General features: G+C 42.5%; 1 protein-coding gene across 6 annotated transcripts in view; it reads left to right on the forward strand.

Annotated features, from left to right (window-relative positions):
* The window catches only part of KCTD1 (potassium channel tetramerization domain containing 1), a 187,670-nt gene that overhangs the window by 131,321 nt on the left and 36,429 nt on the right, over window positions 1-19,920 (forward strand). For 5 of the 6 annotated variants that reach the window (XM_058692457.1, XM_058692460.1, XM_058692459.1 and 2 more), the window contains exon 2: window positions 10,450-10,628. In XM_058692457.1, coding sequence (XP_058548440.1) covers window positions 10,450-10,628 — 179 coding nt within the window. Of the gene's footprint in view, window positions 1-1,291; window positions 1,315-10,449; window positions 10,629-19,920 lie in introns of those variants that run through there. The other variant, XM_058692458.1, reaches the window with a different exon arrangement.

Below are 19,920 nucleotides of genomic sequence, written 5' to 3' on the forward strand. Positions count from 1 at the left end.
TTGATTTCGGCTCAGGTCATGATCCATGATGGGTGTGGAGCCTGCTTAAGATTCTCTCTCCCCCTGCCCCTCCCTCCTGCTTGTGCTCTGTGTCTAAAAAAAAAAAAAAATTAAATTAAATAAAAATTAAAAATAATTGTGCCAGAACTTAGTATGATCCCCGTAACATGGAATTACTAAGTATAAGTGTTATTTAGCAGCAATATACTCTGGATTCATAAAGCCAAGTGCATCCCTTGCTGTACCAAAGTATTGCTTGCCCTCAAAAGGATTTGTTGAAGAGGGTCAATAAGTCGTTTTCAGAGCATTTAAAGGATGATTTGATTTAAATTTTTTTTTATTTATATGGGGATCTCTTCTCTTCAGGAACTGCCTGTGCATATGGCTAATTCCCAGAGAAGACTGTCAACTCCCTGAAAAATTCAATTCCACATTGCCCTAGCCTAGCTCCAAATAGAAGAGCCAGCCAACATTTTCTAAATGAATGAACAAGTGAGCAAATGAACTTTTTGAAACATCTGTTGTATAAGTTAGAGTAAGCTAGTATATTTTGAACGCTGTGTGTCCTAATTTTTTATTTTTTAATGCACAAAGGTCAAGCAAATAACCATCTAAGAATTTTAAGAGGAGGTTCCCAGGGATGCAATTAAGGTTAGAAGGAACACATTTAGCTTTTGACACTGCTAGACAAGGAATTTTTATGACCACATCCAAGAAGTCAATACGTCAAGTTTATTGTCTATTTCGAGGCAGATGTGTCCTGTAGTTAAGATCTAGGACTAGCAGTTAGAGGAGTAAATAAAATGCCAGTTCTCTGTGGTGGGGGAAATATACAGTGTGTGGTGGGGGAGGAGGAGTCCAGTGCTGGGCCAGCTGGCTCCTGCCTTCTGCATGACCACTGACCATCCTCCTAACCCTCCAGCCAGTTGTGTTCATTTTCAAAACAGACTGTGTGGAAGACCATGGATGGAGCAAGGTAAATCTGTCCCTTCTCTTGTGAAAGCCGGAGCATGGATAGCCTAGTAATGGAGCGCGGTAACCTTATCCTGGTACACAGTGACTAGTGTGTCAAATATCTCTGTAAATTCATTACTAGATAATTATAGGCTAAGCCGCTTGACCCCACAGTCAACTTCCTTCTTCGTGAAATGGTGATAATACTTAACATTGTGCAGGGGTTTCTGATTTCAGACTAGGAGGCCCTCTGTGAGCGTTAGATACTGTTTCATTGCCAGCTTCTGCTGCCATTATGCATTCTCCTTCCAAGAGAACGCATGCAGGGCACCAACTTCTGGAAACGTGGGAGGCATGCAGGTACATCTTTCCTTGTCTTGCTTTTGCTGTGTTTTGGATCTGGGAATGGACGAACTTGAGGAGGGCGCAGATGACCAGATAGTTCCCAGGAGTGTGGAAACCATATATTCCTGCACCATTCTTTCAGGATCAAACTAAATAGACTTCTGTGTCAGCTAAATACGAGCTTACCATGACCTGAGGCCCATTTAATTTTTGGTTCCACACATTTCCTCCCTGGCAAGAAAATAAAGGAAAAGGAAGCATTATCCGAAAATTTCTGTATTTCTTCATTCAGTCCTTGGTTTTAAAATGTCAGAAAAAAAGAAAAAATCCTGATTATGAAAGTAAACTATAGCAGCATGCCAAGAGTATGTACTAATTGATTTAATTGTACATTTTTTTCTTCTTAAAAACTGTTTTTTAAAATTTCAAGAGTAATAAATGCTCTGTGTCATAAAGCACAAGAGAATAAAAACAAAAATAAAATTTGTCTGGAACATCATTACATAGTCCTAACCCCTACTAATATTTTGATGTTAATTCCAGAATTTTTTATTGCACATACACATATCTTTGAAAAATAGTCTTTCCCTATGGAACTGTTACAGAACCTACTTTTCCACTTGAATGCTATGTTTTTATTTTTATTTGTTTATTTTTTTTAATTAGTAACATTCATGGGTGCTTGGTGGCTCAGTTGAGAGCTTGACTCTTGATTTCGGCTCAGGTCATGATCTCATGGTTCCTGGGATTGAGCCCCGTGTTGGGCTCTGTGCTGACAGCACGGAGCCTGCTTGGGATTCTCTCTCTCCTTCTCTCTGCCCACGTGCTCTCTCTCTCTCTCTCTCTCTCTCTCAAAATACATAAATATTTAAAAAAATAAAATAATTAGTGACATCCATAGTTGAGCTGTAATGTGTATTTTAAAATACTCTGATGTTTTACATGCATTTAAAAATATCTAAGAAATCTAATTTAAAAAATAATCCAGCTATAATAAGCACAGCAAAGTTCTATCAAAATATTCTGTTTTTTCGGGGCGCCTGGGTGGCGCAGTCGGTTAAGCGTCCGACTTCAGCCAGGTCACGATCTCGCGGTCCGTGAGTTCAAGCCCCGCGTCAGGCTCCGGGCTGATGGCTCGGAGCCTGGAGCCTGTTTCTGATTCTGTGTCTCCCTCTCTCTCTGCCCCTCCCCCGTTCATGCTCTGTCTCTCTCTGTCCCAAAAATAAATAAAAAACGTTGAAAAAAAATTAAAAAAAAAAAAAAATTCTGTTTTTTCAAGTTCACTTTCCTTCTGGGGGGAACAAAAAGCAGAGAAATTTTGGCAAATAGTTGTTCTTTTCATGGTCCCAGCTCAGTAATCTAATAAGGGAGCTTCTCAGATACATGTTTCATTTGAAAAAGAAAAAAACAAAAAGGCATGTTGAGGGCACGCACCACATATCTGGCAGAGATTGTGCATTGAAATAGATAAACATTAGGAGCCCCTCCTCTTGGCCAGCAGCAAGAAGAGTAACATTTTGCTGTTTCAGATTAGGAAGCAATTGCAGATTAATTTAACACAGTTGCTAGTCATTTTGAAACAACTTTGAAGCCTCCTATTTTTGATTTCTGGGATTTTTTTAAATCTGTGAAATTAAGATTTTTGATCCGAAAAGGAAAATCGGTACAATTCAATTGCCATTTCATTTTATGAACATAACTGTGCTGATTTCATTCTCCACTTCCTTTCATACACTTGTCCACGGCACATAACTAGCATCTTGTTATGCTCTGTCCTGTTTTCTTTTCACTTATCTGTACCCCACAATATAATCCTTCCATCACTGTAAAATGCTGTTTTTTTCACCTGTGGATCTTCCCTCCTCAACTATCTCTAAAGTTCTCTGTATTCCTCCGTTGCTCCATAGAAGTCTTCTCTGTACATCTGGTTTACTGCTCTGTGAGATTTCATTTTTCATGTGCAGAAGGAAAGAAACTTCCTTTGTCCTTCTCTATGCCAAGCCCTGTACTATACGCCCTCACAAACATGTCTCACCCGCTGCTGGCTTTATCTCTCTGTAGGGTGGGAAGATTTAGCCCTGTCTTAGAGATGAGGAAACGAGTCTGATAGGTTTGGAAACTTCTCCGAGATCACACAAAGGGTAAGGCCAGCTGAAAGCAGGTCTCCAGTTTCCAAAACCAAGGCTCTTTCTCCTGTGCCTGTAGGGTGTTCTGTATAGGTAACTTTTACAGCTGTATAAAGTTTTGAAAGTTGTCTTACCTTAAAAACATGTTTTTCTTTACTATTTTTGGACAGGAATCTTTCTTCAGTATATTGTGTACTTTCCAGTCTAAGTTAGGGGGTTTTTGGGGGGATGATGTCATCTTGAATGATTTTTGTAAGTAGCTATTGTCCTATGGGCTAGAAAACCAATGACTACATCTGTTATAAATGCATGAATTAAGAGTAAATAGGTTCTGTGAAGTTGAAGGGGGCTCCTATGATAACGTGAATGGAAGATTTGATGTCAAATTTGGAGGCTTAGAAGGCTTTGGGGCCTAATTCTCAGGTGTCTTCAGAGATTGACAGAAACTGTCCTCTAAATAAGTTACATATACAATACTCACAGACTTTAAAGTGCTGGTGGGTTTTTGTTTTTGTTTTTTCTGTTTTTTAACTCATGTGAAATTATAGGAGTTTTTTCTCTCTTTTCTCAGGTCATTCTCCTATTTAGTTAAAGTCAATAGAGGCCATAGAGATTGAATGTGGTAGGAACCCAATAAATATTTCTTGAATAAATGAAGAAACAAATGAGATCTCTCACAAAATACGTTGACATTGTGGTTGAGAATCTTGTTATACCATTAAGTAACTATGATCAGTAAACTGAAGTTTTTCTACAAGAACCGTCATTATGAGTCCAATAGGATTGTGTCAGTTCTAAAATAACACTCTGAAGGCAACCATAGATTTCCATCCCAGGAACTGGCAACATCCGTGCTTAAGATACGTTGAGTACAGTTTGGGTACCCTAAATGGTTGGCCAGCTATCAAAAAATAGAATTCATGAGAACACTCCAGTCTCCAGGCATTCCATTTCATGTAATATAGATGCTACTTGAGTCTCTCTCTCTCTCTCTCTCTCTCTCTCTCTCTCTCTGTCTCTGTGTGTGTGTGTGTGTGTGTGTGTGTGAGAGAGAGAGAGAGAGAGAGAGAGAGATACTAAGGTTGAAATTTGTGGAAAAGTTATGATTTGTGTTAAATTCCTTCACTCCTCTATAGAATGTTATGAATTACAATATCAAATAATATAGATAAGTATTTTACTATTGACATGCTTTTCTGGAAATATCCCTAAGACACCTGTTTCTTTTCCCAGTGAAAGAGGTAGTGTAGTCCAAGATAGTGAAACGTGACATAAGACAGGGGCATACATTTTTAACAAAGTCAGTCATTCAAACTTTCAGTTTAAACTTCAGCTCATTTGTTCCAGGCAGTGCCCCTGGGGCTCCTGTTTGAACAGCACACAACTAGGTTAGATTTAGAAGGCAAATTTTTCATTAGCTTCTTTTGAAAGATGCCTGAAGTCAAATCCCTTGAAGGAGTCTCCTACCAAAAAAATTATTGCTGCTTTGTTGGGTAGGTGAGGTGGATGATTAAGCTAAGGAAGCCTCAGACTGAAAGCAGCCAAGAAATGGAAACTTTAAAGGTAAGCTGATCAACATGCCTGGAAAATCCAGGCATATGGGATAGAAATGGGGGAAAGAGGAATTTGAAATACGATTTCAGATGGCTGTTTTATGTCAAAGTACCATAGTCAGATTTGGTTTATCCTAGGAGAGGAAATAATAAACATCTTTTTAGTTTTTAAAAAAGGTAATATTTCACAGAAATTTAGATGAGTATTTGAACAGCATGGTGTTTTGATTGGAGTTTTTCCCAAGATTATTTTCGGTTTATTTTCTTTTTAAGTAGAACTTAGAGTAAAGTGAATGAATAAATCTTAAGTGTCCACGTGCGTACAACTGTGAAACCGCCCAGATCAAGATTAAGAACTTGTCTAACTGTCCAGAAGGCTCGTTCTTTACCCCTCCCAGTCAGTAACCCCCACAGGTGGCCAGTGTTCTGAGCTCTGTCTTCATGCATTCATTTTATGGTTCATAACTTCGTGTGAGTGGGCATACAGGACATGCCCTTGTGTCTGGTGCCTTTTCCCAGTGCTCTGTGAGAGCCATAGATGTGTTTTCCTCACTGTGTGGCTATTAATTTATTTTCATAAAATCAGTAAATAGGGAGAAATAGTGCTGTGAAGTCATGAACTGTCTGTATTCACTTCTGAAGTAACTCTGCTTCTCCATTTAAACATGGCTGCGGGGCGCCTGGCTGGCTCAGTTGGTAGGGCATGCAACTCTTGATCTTGGGGTTTGTAAGTTCAAGTCCCACGTTGGGTGTAGAGATTACTTAAAAGTAAAATCTTAAAAAAAAAAACAAAAACCTTGTAAAAAATAAATAAATGTGGCTGATAGGTTCAGGTCTGTCATGATTTGGGCTTCCATATATTAAGAAAAATTATTATATATATATATTATATAATATATATTTATTATATAATATATATATATATATATTAAGAAAATGTCCAGTGGTACAGCCACTACCAATGTGTGGCTATGTACATTACAGTTTAAATTAATTACAGTAACATTTAAAATTTTGTTTTTTAGTTCCACTAGCCACACTTCAAATGCTCAAATAGCCACATGTAGCTGGTGGCCGCCCTACCAAATGGAGCAGATATAGAACATTTCCATTCTTGTAGAAAGTCCTGTTGGACAGTGCTGTTTAGAAAGCTGGCTGTTGGCTGACTTCCTCTTTCCTTTCCTCTTTTCCAGACATAGGATGTTGTAGTGGGTTTTCTTTATTTTTTTCATTGTAAGTTGTCATTTACTTCTGTGGTTCTCAGGCCATCATCTTACAAGCTTCTGTTTCCTACATTGTCCCTCTAGACCTTGGGGAAAAGGTAAGTGGGAGAATTCTCACAACATGCTATACTTTTAATTTCTACAAACTACCGTGTGCTCTCCTACTTCAGGGCCTTGGCGATACTGCTTGGAACCCTTCCCAGCAACCCGCTCGCTGTGTGTTGATTTCTCATCTATCAGATTTCAGCTTAGACTGTCTCCAGGGGACCTTCCCCATCCCTCCTCCCAGCCCCCAAGCCTAGGTTACCGGCCCCCTTGATTCAGCTGCCACAGTAACATGACCTTTCCCTGCCTGGTAGCAGTTGTTTGTTTCCTGACTTCTGTCTCCCACCAAAGAGCGAGCCCGGTAAGGTCAGGGACCAGTGTGTCACGTTCCCTGTTGTATATCCATTTCTTGGTCGAGTGCCTGGCCCTCAGGAGAGGTTAGTAAATATCGTGGAAGGAGGGAACAATGGGCTGCACAAGAAAGGGCCAATAACCAAATAGCTTAATGTTAGGGTTCTTCTCTCCTAGGTGTAGAGTCCGTTCCAGGTGGGAGTTTATCAGAGACAGCTTTCTGTCTGGGCACCTTACAGAACGCTGGGCTGTTTCGTCAGGGTGATGATGGCACAGCCAACGCATTTGCGCCCTTTCTGGTTAAAGTTTTTGGTTTGCCTTTCATCGGAAATAATTCTAAGAGATATCCAAACTGAGATGATGATGGGTGAACAATCAAAGGGAAAGGCAGATGGGGAAGTGGAGTTGAAAAGTGGTCATAATACGGTAGAAAATTCTGCATCTGTCAGCAGGCAGCTGTTCGCGGCATCATAGGCGACGTCTCACCAAGCCAGATGACCTCAAGGGAGCCGCGTCAAGGAAGGGTATTCTGTCAGGATAGGTATCAGAAACCCCAGCTCAAACTTGCTTTAAAAAGAAGGAGATTTATTTTCCCAAGTAACAGGAAGTCTTGAGATGGGCTCAGAGTTGGTCGTTTCGGTGTGCCAGCAATGTCCGTGAGAACCCAGTTCTTTCCAGCTCGGCGTGGCCACCCTGGGCATGGGCTTCGTCCTGAGGCTGGAAGGGAAATGGGGGCTGCAGGTACAGGCCTCCCATCTGGGCCTCAGAGACTAGAGAAAGAAGAGAAAGCCATTGGCAGGGGAAGGGGTTGCCAGAATGTGTCAGAGGAAGCATCTGGAGTAACTGCAGTAGCTACGGAGTATCCACTGGAAACGCCAAGAGCTTCCAGCCCCAAACATCCTCTTCCCCCATCCCAGCCTATGCATTTTAGAAGTTCTTTCAGTCTGCACCAGTACAGAAAGCAGTGAATGAAAACCCTTTACTCTGTTAGCAAATACCACTTAATGCCTTAGAAGTCATCTAATGGGGACACACCCAGACCAGGGAAGATTCCCAGAATGGAGAAAGAGAGCAGAGGAGGTAAGTCAGGGGGCTCAGGGAAGACCAGTTCTGAAACTTGGGAGCCCTGCCAGAGTGAGCCTCAGCGTGGCAGTCAGAAACCCCCTCCTGGCCCTTAAGGGTTAATCCCCCGCCCACCCGCCGCTTGAAGAAACACGGGCTTAATTTTACATTCAGCAATATCCATACATTTATGATTTACAATGTAAATGGTATATATTCTGGGAAATCTGGAATCCTTCAACCGATCGGTTATGCTTTAATTTTTTTTCTCCTTCTTCTATAGACCTCGCAGTGTTGGAGCTGTGCTGAATGAGGTCACAGTCTAACTACAGTATTAACCCTGCAAATCTGTTCATTTTCGCCTGAGCACCCTCAGGCAGGATACAGAATGTGTCCAATTGAAAACCTATTACAGGCGCTGCAGTCCATGATGGGATGAATTGTAACAGGGTGGAAGGTACTGGGGGGGGTGGGGAGGGGGTGTCTTTAGCCAGGTAGGAAGTATCTCTCAAAAGCAGAGGTTATGTGATTGCGTTTTGAAAGGAAAAATCTTGTTCTCTCTCACTCAAATTTTAAAACGCAACTTTTTTTTTTTTTTTTAACGTTTATTTATTTTTGAGACAGAGAGCATGAACAGGGGAGGGGCAGAGAGAGAGGGAGACACAGAATCAGAAACAGGCTCCAGGCTCTGAGCTGTCAGCACAGAGCCCAACGCGGGGCTCGAACTCACGGACCGTGAGATCATGACCTGAGCCGAAGTCGGACGCTCAACCGACCAAGCCACCCAGGCGCCCCTAAAACGCAACTTTTAATATTCTCAAATCTTAACTGTTTTATATTTTCTACCAACCGTGTCTGTCTTTGTATTTCCCCCCATCCAATACCTCTTCAATTTCTCTTCTCTGTGTGCTACAAACATCCTTTTGTGTTTTTTTTTAATACCTTTTGCATTATTAAAAATATAGAGGAACATCTAAAGAATAATAGAGTGAACACCCGTGAACCAACCACCCCATTTAAGAAATAAAACACTAGCTCTTTTCCTAGGACTGTTTCTGGGCCCTGTTTAATTCAGCATGGAGAAAAGCACAACACAGATGGTCAGCGTTTTGTGTAAAGGCTCAATCGCCACCGCATTCATGGTAGCTGCAGAGTTTCAGAAAGTATGTGCATTCGCTGTCTTGCCTAGACATGTGGTTAATGCTAAGTAGTCTAACAGTTGTGCCCCAGGTAGCTCCTAAAGCTGTTTCAGATCATAAAATCTATGATGTTTTGCAAATTTATATTTTATCATGCTGGGTTTTATGCACAAAAACTAGATGACTTCCCCTTTATAATCTCCATCAAAGGCATTTTTCAAAATCCCTTTATTATGCCTTGTCACTGGCTTTGCCACGCATTGTTTGCATGTTTGAAAACAATCTCTGGCTAAATTATAAATCTGAGAGTATTGTTGTGGCGTTAGCCTTGCAGAACTGAGGGATAAATGCTATTTTAACTTATTCCTCAATTGGAGACTCTAAATATTTGACCCCTTCATTGAGTGCCAGAGACCTGACTTGACTTGTCTGTGGTTTGGGCCCTATCACTAAGAGAGTGATAGACCATGTTTGGATAGTGTTTGAAATATTTATATTGTATCAATGGAAAGGATGTAATATTTTATTTCCTCAAGAGTACAGTTCCTTCAACATGTTCTCGCTGCCCCCGTGTGATGTCCTCCATCTGTTCTGTTTGCTCACATTGTACCTTTAAAAAAAATTTTTTTTTAATGTTTATTTATTTTTGAGAGAAAGGGAGAGACAGAAGTGAGTGGGGGAGGGGCAGAGAGAGAGAGAGAGGGAGACACAGAATCCCAAGAGGCTCCAGGCTCTGAGCTGCCAGCACAGAGCCCGATGGCGGAGCTGGAACTCGTGAACTGCAAGATCATGACCTGAGCCGAAGTCAGAGGCTTAACCGACCGAGCCACCCGGGCGCCCCTGCTCACATTGTACCTTTGCCTGTGGGGCTTCTCCATTGACACCTGCCCCATTTCTACCCTGGGAGCTTGATCACTTCAAGAAGTCTGGCATAGAGAAGAGCAACTTGCTCATGCTCACAAGCACATACTTACCACTGAAGGGTACAGTCTTTTCCAAGTGTCCCCAGACCTTTAGTCTTGTACAGAGTGAAGCAGGGAACAAATGGGTAGAGTGTGTGTTGATTTTTTTTTTTAATCTCTTGACTGATGAACTTGGGGTGCCTGTTTACAAAGTTGCTTTGAGAATGTGTGCTGAAGGCCAGGTTAGTCATACCCTCATTTTCGTGATTTAAAAAATAGAAATCGAGCATAGTTGCAGAACACAAATGCTGAAAGATCTGTATTTATCCCAACTGCATAGCAATAGGGAAGTTTCCAAAGAGAAGGATAAAGCCTATGTATTTTATTTAGATATGGGTTGTTTTAAGTGTTGATTGTCTTTTCATTTGGAATGAGGGTAACTCTCCATGTGCCATTTAGCAGTTGTTAAATGTGAGAATTCATTAGTAAAATAGGCCGTAATAGAGCTCAGGATGATTGGAAGTGAACATTAGTTCGGCTCCTTGATTCCGAGCTTGGGAGGTTTTCCTTTTCTTTGTTACAGATTTTGTGTTTCTAATATTCATTACAACAAGAGTGAGAGCCTGCTGATTTTTCAAGATTTTATTACCGAAAGAATATCAACACTAGTCTCTGGCTTATTCTTTATGATGCGTGTGTTTCCTTTCTCTCTACCAAAAACGTGTCTAAACTTGCTTATCTCTCTGTAGGACAGTCGGCCCAATATGTCAAGACCTCTGATCACTAGATCTCCTGCATCTCCACTGAACAACCAAGGCATTCCTACTCCAGCACAGCTCACAAAATCCAATGCGCCCGTCCACATTGATGTGGGCGGCCACATGTACACCAGCAGCCTGGCCACCCTCACCAAATACCCCGAATCAAGGTAATCCGAAAAACGGAAAAGTCACACTCGGAAGTGCATGTATTTGATGATCTAACTGTTTTTCCTTTGACCAGCACAGCAGCGTGGACTTACTGGGGCCGGGGCTAGAGCACGAGGGTGCCGTGTGGGCCCCCCGGCTACCCACGCTGCTCTTGGACGTGGCTGTCAGTCTTGTCTGAGTCAGGGCTCGACCCACAGCTTAATCAGGTCCACGTAGACATGTCACATAGGAATGGAGTTCTAGGATATTTTGCCTTGCAGAGATCTTCAGGTTTCTCAATGTAGTACAAAAGGAAGGATGATTTCTATTGCTACTGGCTTTTCTTCTGTCCTTTTCTAAAACACTTTCTGATCAGTTCTTAAGAATTTTCTAGGAGGTCATTTGGTGCGCCAACTTGTGAGCTAGAGAAAAAAAATGAGAGGCTCTTATCAATGGGGCAGTATATTTACAACACAATGCAAAAGTCCAGGAAGCCAAGATAGTCTTGTTTAAAAAAAAAAAAAAAAAAAAAAAGGCCAGTGGGACTTCTGAGGGATCAAGGCAGATAAATAAATATAGAAAGTGTCTGAAGAGGGAGCACGGTTTACAAACAGGCATTATACAGTTCTGCTTTTTTTAGTCTTTCTCTGTTACCTGATATTTTATGAAAGGTTGAGAAGAAAGATAAAATTTTCTCTCTCAGTTTCCTGATTGAATTTCTGCAGCCAAAGTGAAATGATTTTTTTTAAAAAACAGATGACCATAGGGGCACCTGGGTGGCTCAGTCGGTTAAGCATCCAACTTCAGCTCAGTCTCACAGTCTGTGAGTTCGAGCCCCGCGTCGGGCTCTGTGCTGACAGCTCAGAGCCTGGAGCCTGCTTCAGATTCTGTGTCTCCCTCTCTCTCTGCCCCTCCTCTGCTCATGCTCTGTCTCTCTCTGTCTCAAAAATAATTAAAAAACATTAAAAAAAAAAATTTAAAAAAACAGATGACCATTAATTCAATGACCAAAAAGCTTCATATTTTTAAATGAAATGATTATATCATTCAGTTATTACTATTATTGAGTCCCCACTTTCCCTAAGTTCATTGTGACAGGTGCTACAAGATCATGCTACATGATGGCTATATTTTTAAAGAATATCATATAAGGAAGTAAGGTTTCTTTTAAAAAAAAAATACTTATTTCCATTCCTTCTAATCTAATACCAACATCAAAGAAAGAAAATCACCACGCCTCTTCAGATGAACACTTAATTCTAGGGGGCAAGCCACAAAACGTACATGAGCCAAAAAGCAAATCCTTAGCTGTAGCAAAATTCACTGATCTGATCTGGTGGCCTTTTGTTTCATTCAGTCCAATTTTTAAACTCTGATCCGGGAGGGAAGTTAATAATGACCCATGTGCACACGACATAAGTAGTAGGTTTTCTTCGAAGGCTCATTGCAGCTGGGGGGTCTCTTCCTACTGACTAAAGCCGCACGGGGGTTTGGCATCCGTGAAGCTCCCCCGTATCACTTAGCCTGTTGCAAGGGTAGAAGGTAGAAATGTGTTGGAGGTGCTGCTTATTCAGTTCCTCTCTCCAGTGATTTGCCACTTTAGAGACCTCGAATAGGTGTCTTACTTGGAGAGTCTTCCTCTGGCCCCTCTGCGTGGGCATTTCTAACAGTCTACTTTCAGTCCCTCGTTGTCCACACCCTGAGACAGGCATCGCATTCCACGATCTCAGTACTCCGGATACACCATCTCATATGGCAGCCACTAGCCACATGCAGCCTTTGAGCACTTGAAATGTGGCTGGTCCAAATCAGAATGTCCTCTCAGTGTAAAATTGCACTGGATTGTAAAGAATTAGTGCCTACCAAAAAAAGTAAAATATCGCAGGTAGACAGTCTCTCCTTTGCTGTCCTGCCCACTGTTGCCTTGCTGTGTATTCAACAAACTTCTGTCTTCTTTAAAAAAAAAAAAAAGGCAACTCAATAGTTTTTTATTATTGATTTCATGTTGGAATGAGAATATACTGAATTAAATATGTCATTAAAATTAATTTCACCCGTTTCCTTTTACTCTTTCAGTGTGTCTACTAACAAACCCAAAGTTACATACATGTCTTGTGTTTTATGTCTGTTGGACAGTGCTGACCTATACACAGATTTTTTAAAAATCTAAGCAAACCCACTTCTTCCCCAACCTGATACGTACATACATGATAACTTGAATTTCTCTTTCACCAACTTCATTAGAAAAGGTGAAATTGTTCGTCTTCCTTTCCCGATCTTTCCCCACACAGCCTCGCCACCAATGGGCCACAGTGTCATGGGAGAAACATCAGAAATACTTCATGGTTCATTAGTCCGCACATTTAAATGCTGATGCTGCCATTTAGTACTTGTTTGGCCATGGATAGGTCCAATTTCTAAGCGTCTGTCTTCTCACTTGTAAAATAGACACGGATAGGTCTTCTTGCAAGGTTATTGAGAGGATTAAATGTGATTACTAAAAGCACGCCATGGCCCTGTGCCCAACACATAGTATTGCCTTTATGCTTAATCTTCTGCCAAACCCAGCAATTGTTTCTTTTCAAACTGCCTTCCAAATTCCACATATATCCCCTTCCTTCATTTCCTAGACCATGGAAACAGGCTCACTTTTGGGTTCTTGCCTGAATGACTGCAGGCTCAGGGGAGCCCTCGCCTGCACCTTCTGGTCCTTTATCTTGACGCGCCTACCTGTCCCAGAACTGCTGAGCTGTTCTAATATCTTGATCGTTAGGAGATATTCTTAAGCCTATGTTAAGACTCGGAAACAAGCCTTATAAAGTGACTTCTCTGTTGCTTATACCTAAAGCAGATGATGCTGGTTTAGATGTTGAACTGACCATTCTGCTCCCTCTTGTAGTGTGTGTGTGTGTGCGCGCGCGCATTTGGCAAATAATCCAGTGTTCATTTCAAGGCAGCAGTCAGTCTAAGGGGACCCATACATAAATTTTTGTAGTCAAAGATACAGGGAAGGAAGGGTTTCATGCTTTTCTTATACATGTCAGTTACTCCTCCCACCTTCTGGGAAAATCTCTTGCATATCTTCACCCCTTTGGGGATAAATCCTAGGAGATTAGGTTGCCTATGACCATAGAGTGACAAATAGCTCCAACTCGAGTTCTCTAGATCCTAGGGTAGTCCGAGCCCTTCTCCCACTGTGGAACCATTCCCTGCCCCCTCGCCCGTCAGCACACCCTGGTTCCTCTCTCACTTGCCTTTTCCTTGGTGTAGCCCAGAGGAGTGGACGGCTTTTTCCTTGGTTTTATTTTCTAGGATTTCAAGAAGGGACTTGTAGTATAAAAGCCTTAATTTGTTTATAACAAGTGATCATAAAAAATGTAATGTCTTTCTACAATTTCAAAGGTTCTACACAGAGCCTTTATTCCATTTTGAAATGTTTTATATGACTTTTCATCCTGTCTCTATTTATCACCTTCTTGGCTAAAGACCACCCTTAGAACATCGTCCCCAGAAAGTGGTACAATGGACCACACAGCCAAACATTAGAAGCACCTGGGAAGCATTAAAAAGCCATACATGGTCCTGCCCCAGACCAATAAAATCAGAATCTCCATGAGTTTCCTAAGAGATTCTGACTTTCACTGTCTGGCTTTGAACAACACCAATGTGGATGGTCCCTCCAAGTGAACATAGGCTTCTTCCTCAATGACTATTTCATGCTATATCATAATGGCTATTAAAAAAAAATATGTTTTGATCTTTATTTCTTTAATTACCAAGGTTACCTGTTCCACTGTGTGTGGGTACCCCTATGCTTTGGTGTTTTGGGTGGGGGGAAGCTTCTAAGCCCTGAGTTGGGATTCAGTAAGCAAGTTGACTTTTTACATTTTACATCAGAGCTCCTCACATACATCATTATTCACATTCATTGTCAGGTGGTTTCTAGCTAAAGGGACTGAGGTTTCAAATTAACTGGAGCAGGTGCATACATCAGTGATGTGCTGTGTTTTACCGATGTTTTGTGTAAGATGCAGAACAGCCTTTTGGAGGGGTTTATGAGACCGAGGCTAATCCACACCCCCTCAGGGATCAAGGAGACAGATCCCTTGCAGAGTTGCTGACACATCTCCAGTTCCAGTTGCTGTTCTGAATTGTAATCACCGAGGAAAACACCTAGTTCAGATCTGCAAGGACAGTACCTCAAATAAGTAAAACAACAAAAAAAGTGAAAAAATGTATCACTATCATGAAAAGATTTTTAATGGATTTTATAAAGAAGATAGAACATATCTTACCTGACAGTTGCTAGCTTGATTGATAAATTATAAGCATCTAGACATGGGAGGTGGGCCTCACCTGTACTCTTGCCCTGGGCCCTGCAGATTTTAAGCACAGACCTGATAATGTCCGATTTAAAAATCTAAGGCATCCATTATCAACATCATTGATAACAACAAAGTCTAGGTGTCTAAATAATTTGTTATAAATAATTAAGATTGGTACCAAATTACATGACATCTTTAAAATCTCCTGTATTGCCACTGAAATATCTTCATGGCTCTGTGCGTGTGTGTGTGTGTGTGTGTGTGTGTGTGTGTGTGTGAGAGAGAGAGATTAAATAAACTTTCTTTGCTTTAGAAGACAGTCTGGGTGGCTTGGTTGGGCATCCGACTTCGGCTCAGGTCATGATCTCACAGTTTGTGGATTCGAGCCCCGCATCAGGCTCTGTGCTGACCGCTCAGAGCCTGGAGCCTGCTTCGGATTCTGTGTCTCCCTCTCTCTCTGCCCCTCCCCTACTTGCACTCTGTCTGTTTCTCTCAAAAATAAATAAAACATTTAAAAGTTTTTTTTCAAAAAAAAGAAGACACAAGTCTGAGTTCAAAGTTAGGTCCATTTCATCCTTTATTATCACCTTGCACAAAATGGAAGCTCACTATTAATAGCAGCTATATTGATGGTTGTTCACATGTGGACTTTTTAAAACTGGGAAGTGGGCTGTTATTGCTAATGAGTGAAACCTACCAGGCGGTAATAAGGCAGGGAGGGGTCTTGACTAAAGAGAGCCCTTCAGCCACTGACCCAGAGGTGCAAGACAAGATCTCATGTTACAGTCCTGAGCCATCCGATCTGACCGCTTGACGGAGCTTTTGTGTATTTTAAACCCAGTACATGAGTTGACTCCCACATAAGTAGATTATGCTAAATTGGTCTCTCCTAAATAGCAGCAGAGTTACTAAGCGCACTGGCATATGTAGGTAATTGCAAAACTCAAGAGACCGGGCTTTCAGCCTCACAGTCAACACCCATGGCCACCCAAGGAGTGTGTGTATTTGGAGCTTTAAAATGGAGATGCCAAACACGTGTGCCTTGCCAGTACTGCTCTAGCTTCTGGCATGCTTCACTCTCGACGTGTTAGCCATTAAGGCATGGTTCATGTGGAGCTGCCCTGAAAGCAACGTCAGATGAGCACGACATTAAGGGATTGGTGCATCCACTCTCAGGATGGCTGAATTCTGATGTTTGGATTTCCGTGTCATTGCTGTATGCCAACCTAGGGAGTTTTCTGCAATCCTGCGTTAGGGCTGGGCATTCTGTGCCGTGAGTCTGTGACTTCACGATTCCAATTTCACATGACAGGCCCTAGACGCGAGTCCAGTCCTGTTATCATGCAGGCCCGCGATTCAGGATTCCAGCAGAAATGCCAAGAAATCAATGCATCTTCCTTGCCACACAGTTCACTGAGCTTTCTTTCAGAATTCTTGCAGGGCACTGAGTAGAAGGCTTTCTATTATAACCTACCCTTTAGACCAGAGTGATTTAAATATTTTTTAGGTTAATTTATTTTGACAGACAGCACGAGTGGGGAGGGGCAGAGAGATGGAAAGAGAGAAGCCACACCATGAGTGCAGAGCCCGAATTGGAGCTCGAACCCACAAAGCCATGAGATCATGACCTGAGCTGAGTCAAGACACTTGACTGAGTCAAGAGTCAGACACTTAACCCACTGATATACCCCGGCACCACAGATCAGCATGATTTATAATGCAATGTCTATCTCAAGTTTAAAAAAACTCACAGTGGGGCCCTTGGGTGACTCAGTTAAGCATCAGGCTTTGGCTCAGGTCATGAGCTCACAGTTCCCAAGTTCGAGCCCCACGTCGGGCTCTGTGCTGACAGCTCAGAGCCTGGAGCCTGCTTTGGATTCTGTGTCTCCCTCTCTCTGCCCCTCCCCTGCTCGTACTCTGTTTCTCTCTGTCTCTCTGTCTCTCTGTCTCTCTCTCTCTCTCTCTCAAAAATAAATAAAAATTAAAAAAAAATTTTTTTTAACTCACAGAACAAGTTTTTTGGGGGGAGTGGAAGTCATCCTGAGATAATGTAGCCCCAGCAGAGGTGGAAAGAGGGGGCACATCCCTGCCTTGAAAACCCCTATGGAAATGCACAAAATGAGGACAGTCTCTAACCAGTGGTGAACAGTGTTCAGTGTTAAGATTGGATGATCTTTTAAAAAAGGAAATTAGTTTATGGGGAGGGGGGTGATTGAAAAGGAGGGAAAGCATCTGGCAAAGGAAAAATGGAAAGTTTCTCCAGGGTGATAGGGGCAGTTTTCCTCTTCTCTGTCTCTTGCCATGTTATAATATTGCTTTTTCAGAATTGCTCTTCAGTTAACTAGGCAAAGACTAAATGAAATCAGCTTCAAAAGACTTTTTTTAAAAGTTTCTTTTAATGTTTATTTATTTTTGAGAGAGAGAGAGAGAGTGTGAGCAGGGAAGGCAGAGAGAGAGGGAGACCCAGAATCCGAAGCAGGTTCCAGGCTCTGAGCTGTCAGCACAGAGCCTGACTTGGGGCTCAAACTCACGAACTGCAAGATCATGACCTGAGCTGAGGTCGGACACTTAAGCGACCGAGCCACTCAGGTACCCCAAAAGACATTTTTTTTTTTTTTTTTAAACAGTGAAACTGGATTTTCTCTTTAGTGCCGAAAAGCCAGTAACTTCTACTACTGGCGAATTCGGCAAACTTCCTTCGCCACTTGGGAACAGAACCGACCTGGCTTTCCTAGTAACCTAACTCATAAAGTCTTGTCTCAGAGGATAACTCACAGACAAATGTAGCCATGCTATAGTACCTGTATTTTTCCCTGTCCTTGTGTCCACTAGAAGATTTCTTCTTTGATCCCCAGTGTGCGGGGCATGTACTGGCCAACAGAAGTCCTTGCTCTCTTGAGGTTTACGTGGGGGAGCTGGGAGGACAGATGATAAGTGAACAGTCACTAAACGGTATTTGGGTTGGTACCAAGTGACGTCGTAAGTAAGAACATCACCCAGGACAAATACGCCCACTTTGGGATATAGTTTGCCCCCTGTGTTGAGCCGAAAGATAACTTTATGCCTCCCTATTTGCTCATCTAAATTTTCAAGACAAAATCTGGCTTACGTGTGAGTGTAGATTTAGAAGTAGATTTTTGTTACTTCGGTCTTCTGGGTCGCCCTGATGGTGGCTCGGTTTGCCTATTCTGAGTTCTGTGATGCGTCTCCTGCTACGTGGTGTGCGGTGAATATGTATGTTCACCCCTCATCTCCGGGGGAGGGAGATGCAGAGTGAAGTCTACTCTCTGGGCCGTGGCCGTGGCACAGCTCCAGGCCAGGTCATGTTCCGATCGCCGCACAGGTGGACTGAGCCTGGCACCGTTCCTGATACATTCTATTTCATTTTCCATTTGTTGGACACTGAAGTTATACTTGATTTTGACCAAAATAGAATTAAAAAAAAAAATGTGGGCAGAAGCCCCTTGGTGGCAAATAATTAGCCTGCTCCTGGTGTGGACCGTGGAGAAGGCGAGGGCCGCCCTCCCGCCTCAGACCTGTCGCGGCCGCCGTGCGTCAGATAGCAGAGCAGTGAGGTGGGGACGCGCGCTGGGTGTCTAGCTTGAAGCATCTCAGGGCCGGACTGTGGGTCACGTTCTTGATTTCTTCTGAACTTCTACTTGCCAGGAAGTCAATGCTACTGGAGAGAAACGCTGTCCGTGGAAAGCTGTCTCTCACTTAGTCTCCATCCTCCTATTCTTGTGCTTTACGGCACCTACCACAGAGTGGGCGTTCAGAAGTTTGCCTGATGTACGAATTTTTGGGTGAAATACTGTGTACGGAAGCCAGACCCTCAAAACAATGAAGGGCACATAACTGAGTAAAGCTGTTCGAAACAGTCAAGTGTAAAGGGCTCATTATCTATATTTCTCATCTAACGCGCCGCAGTAATCTCAGAGTTGAGACTGTTATTTAGTCCAGTGTATAGATAAAAACGCTGCAAGTCTGAGAGGTCAAGTGACTGACCAAGACTGTCGCTCCCACTCTGACTCCGGGCCCTTTGTGGCTTCCTCTTTTATAGCCTTGCTTTCAACCCTAGGGGCATGTTAGAATCAGCAGGAGCTTGAACCAACAAACCTGGCCCTGCCCACAGTGATTCTGGTTTCATTGGTCTGGAGCAGGGCAGGGGACATCCTGATGTTTCCCACGGCCAGGTATGTAATCCTTCTCACCACCTGCCAGAACTATGTTATAAAAGTGGTCGTGAGCCCAGAGGGCAGGTCATTCTGGAGTAACCTCAAGCCACTTATTCGTAAGGTGGCCTTCACTAGGGTAACGTTAGGACTTAATGGTAGGTCTAGTCCAGTCGGAGCAGCAAAAACGTGCATGTCTTTTTCTTCAAGGCAGAGCCTCGAAAGGGATTTTCTAGTCTAGTTACCTGAAGGGAAAGAGTAAAGAGAGGGGAATAAATCAACCAGTGAACAACCAGATGCCAGTGAACCAGAGGAACAGAAGGGGGACACCTGCCTTCCGAATGTGTTCTTCCAGCTGATACCTCCTCCCTGATAACCCCCATGCCAGAGTCAAGCATGCAGATATCTGGGCCCTGGTCACCACTCAAGCGACCTGTATGTCAGGGTGTGAGGGGAATCTGCGGTTTTTGTCAACATCAGGCAGTCCACCCACAGCTCAGAGTTCAGGTGCCAGGTCTACAGTGAAGCAGCGTGGGGCTGGTGGTGATATGGCAGGAGACGGGGTCGTTAAAGAGAGACTTTGTTTATTGATTCTGGCTTGATTCTTGGGACAGTAATACTGACTACTCCTTTTGGTACATCGTCATGAATAATGTCATTGAGAAATGCCAAGGTTATTTTTGCTCTGTGTTTTTTATTGTATTTTCCTTCTCCCCTCATCATACAAGAAAGTACTTTATGATAATAAACTCTGTGTTCTATGTCCTTGTTTGAAAAGTTCGTTAGTAGATAACTCATAGAAGATTCTGGTAATC

The sequence above is a fragment of the Neofelis nebulosa genome, chromosome 11, assembly GCF_028018385.1.
Source record: "Neofelis nebulosa isolate mNeoNeb1 chromosome 11, mNeoNeb1.pri, whole genome shotgun sequence".
Taxonomy (NCBI): Eukaryota; Metazoa; Chordata; class Mammalia; order Carnivora; family Felidae; genus Neofelis; species Neofelis nebulosa.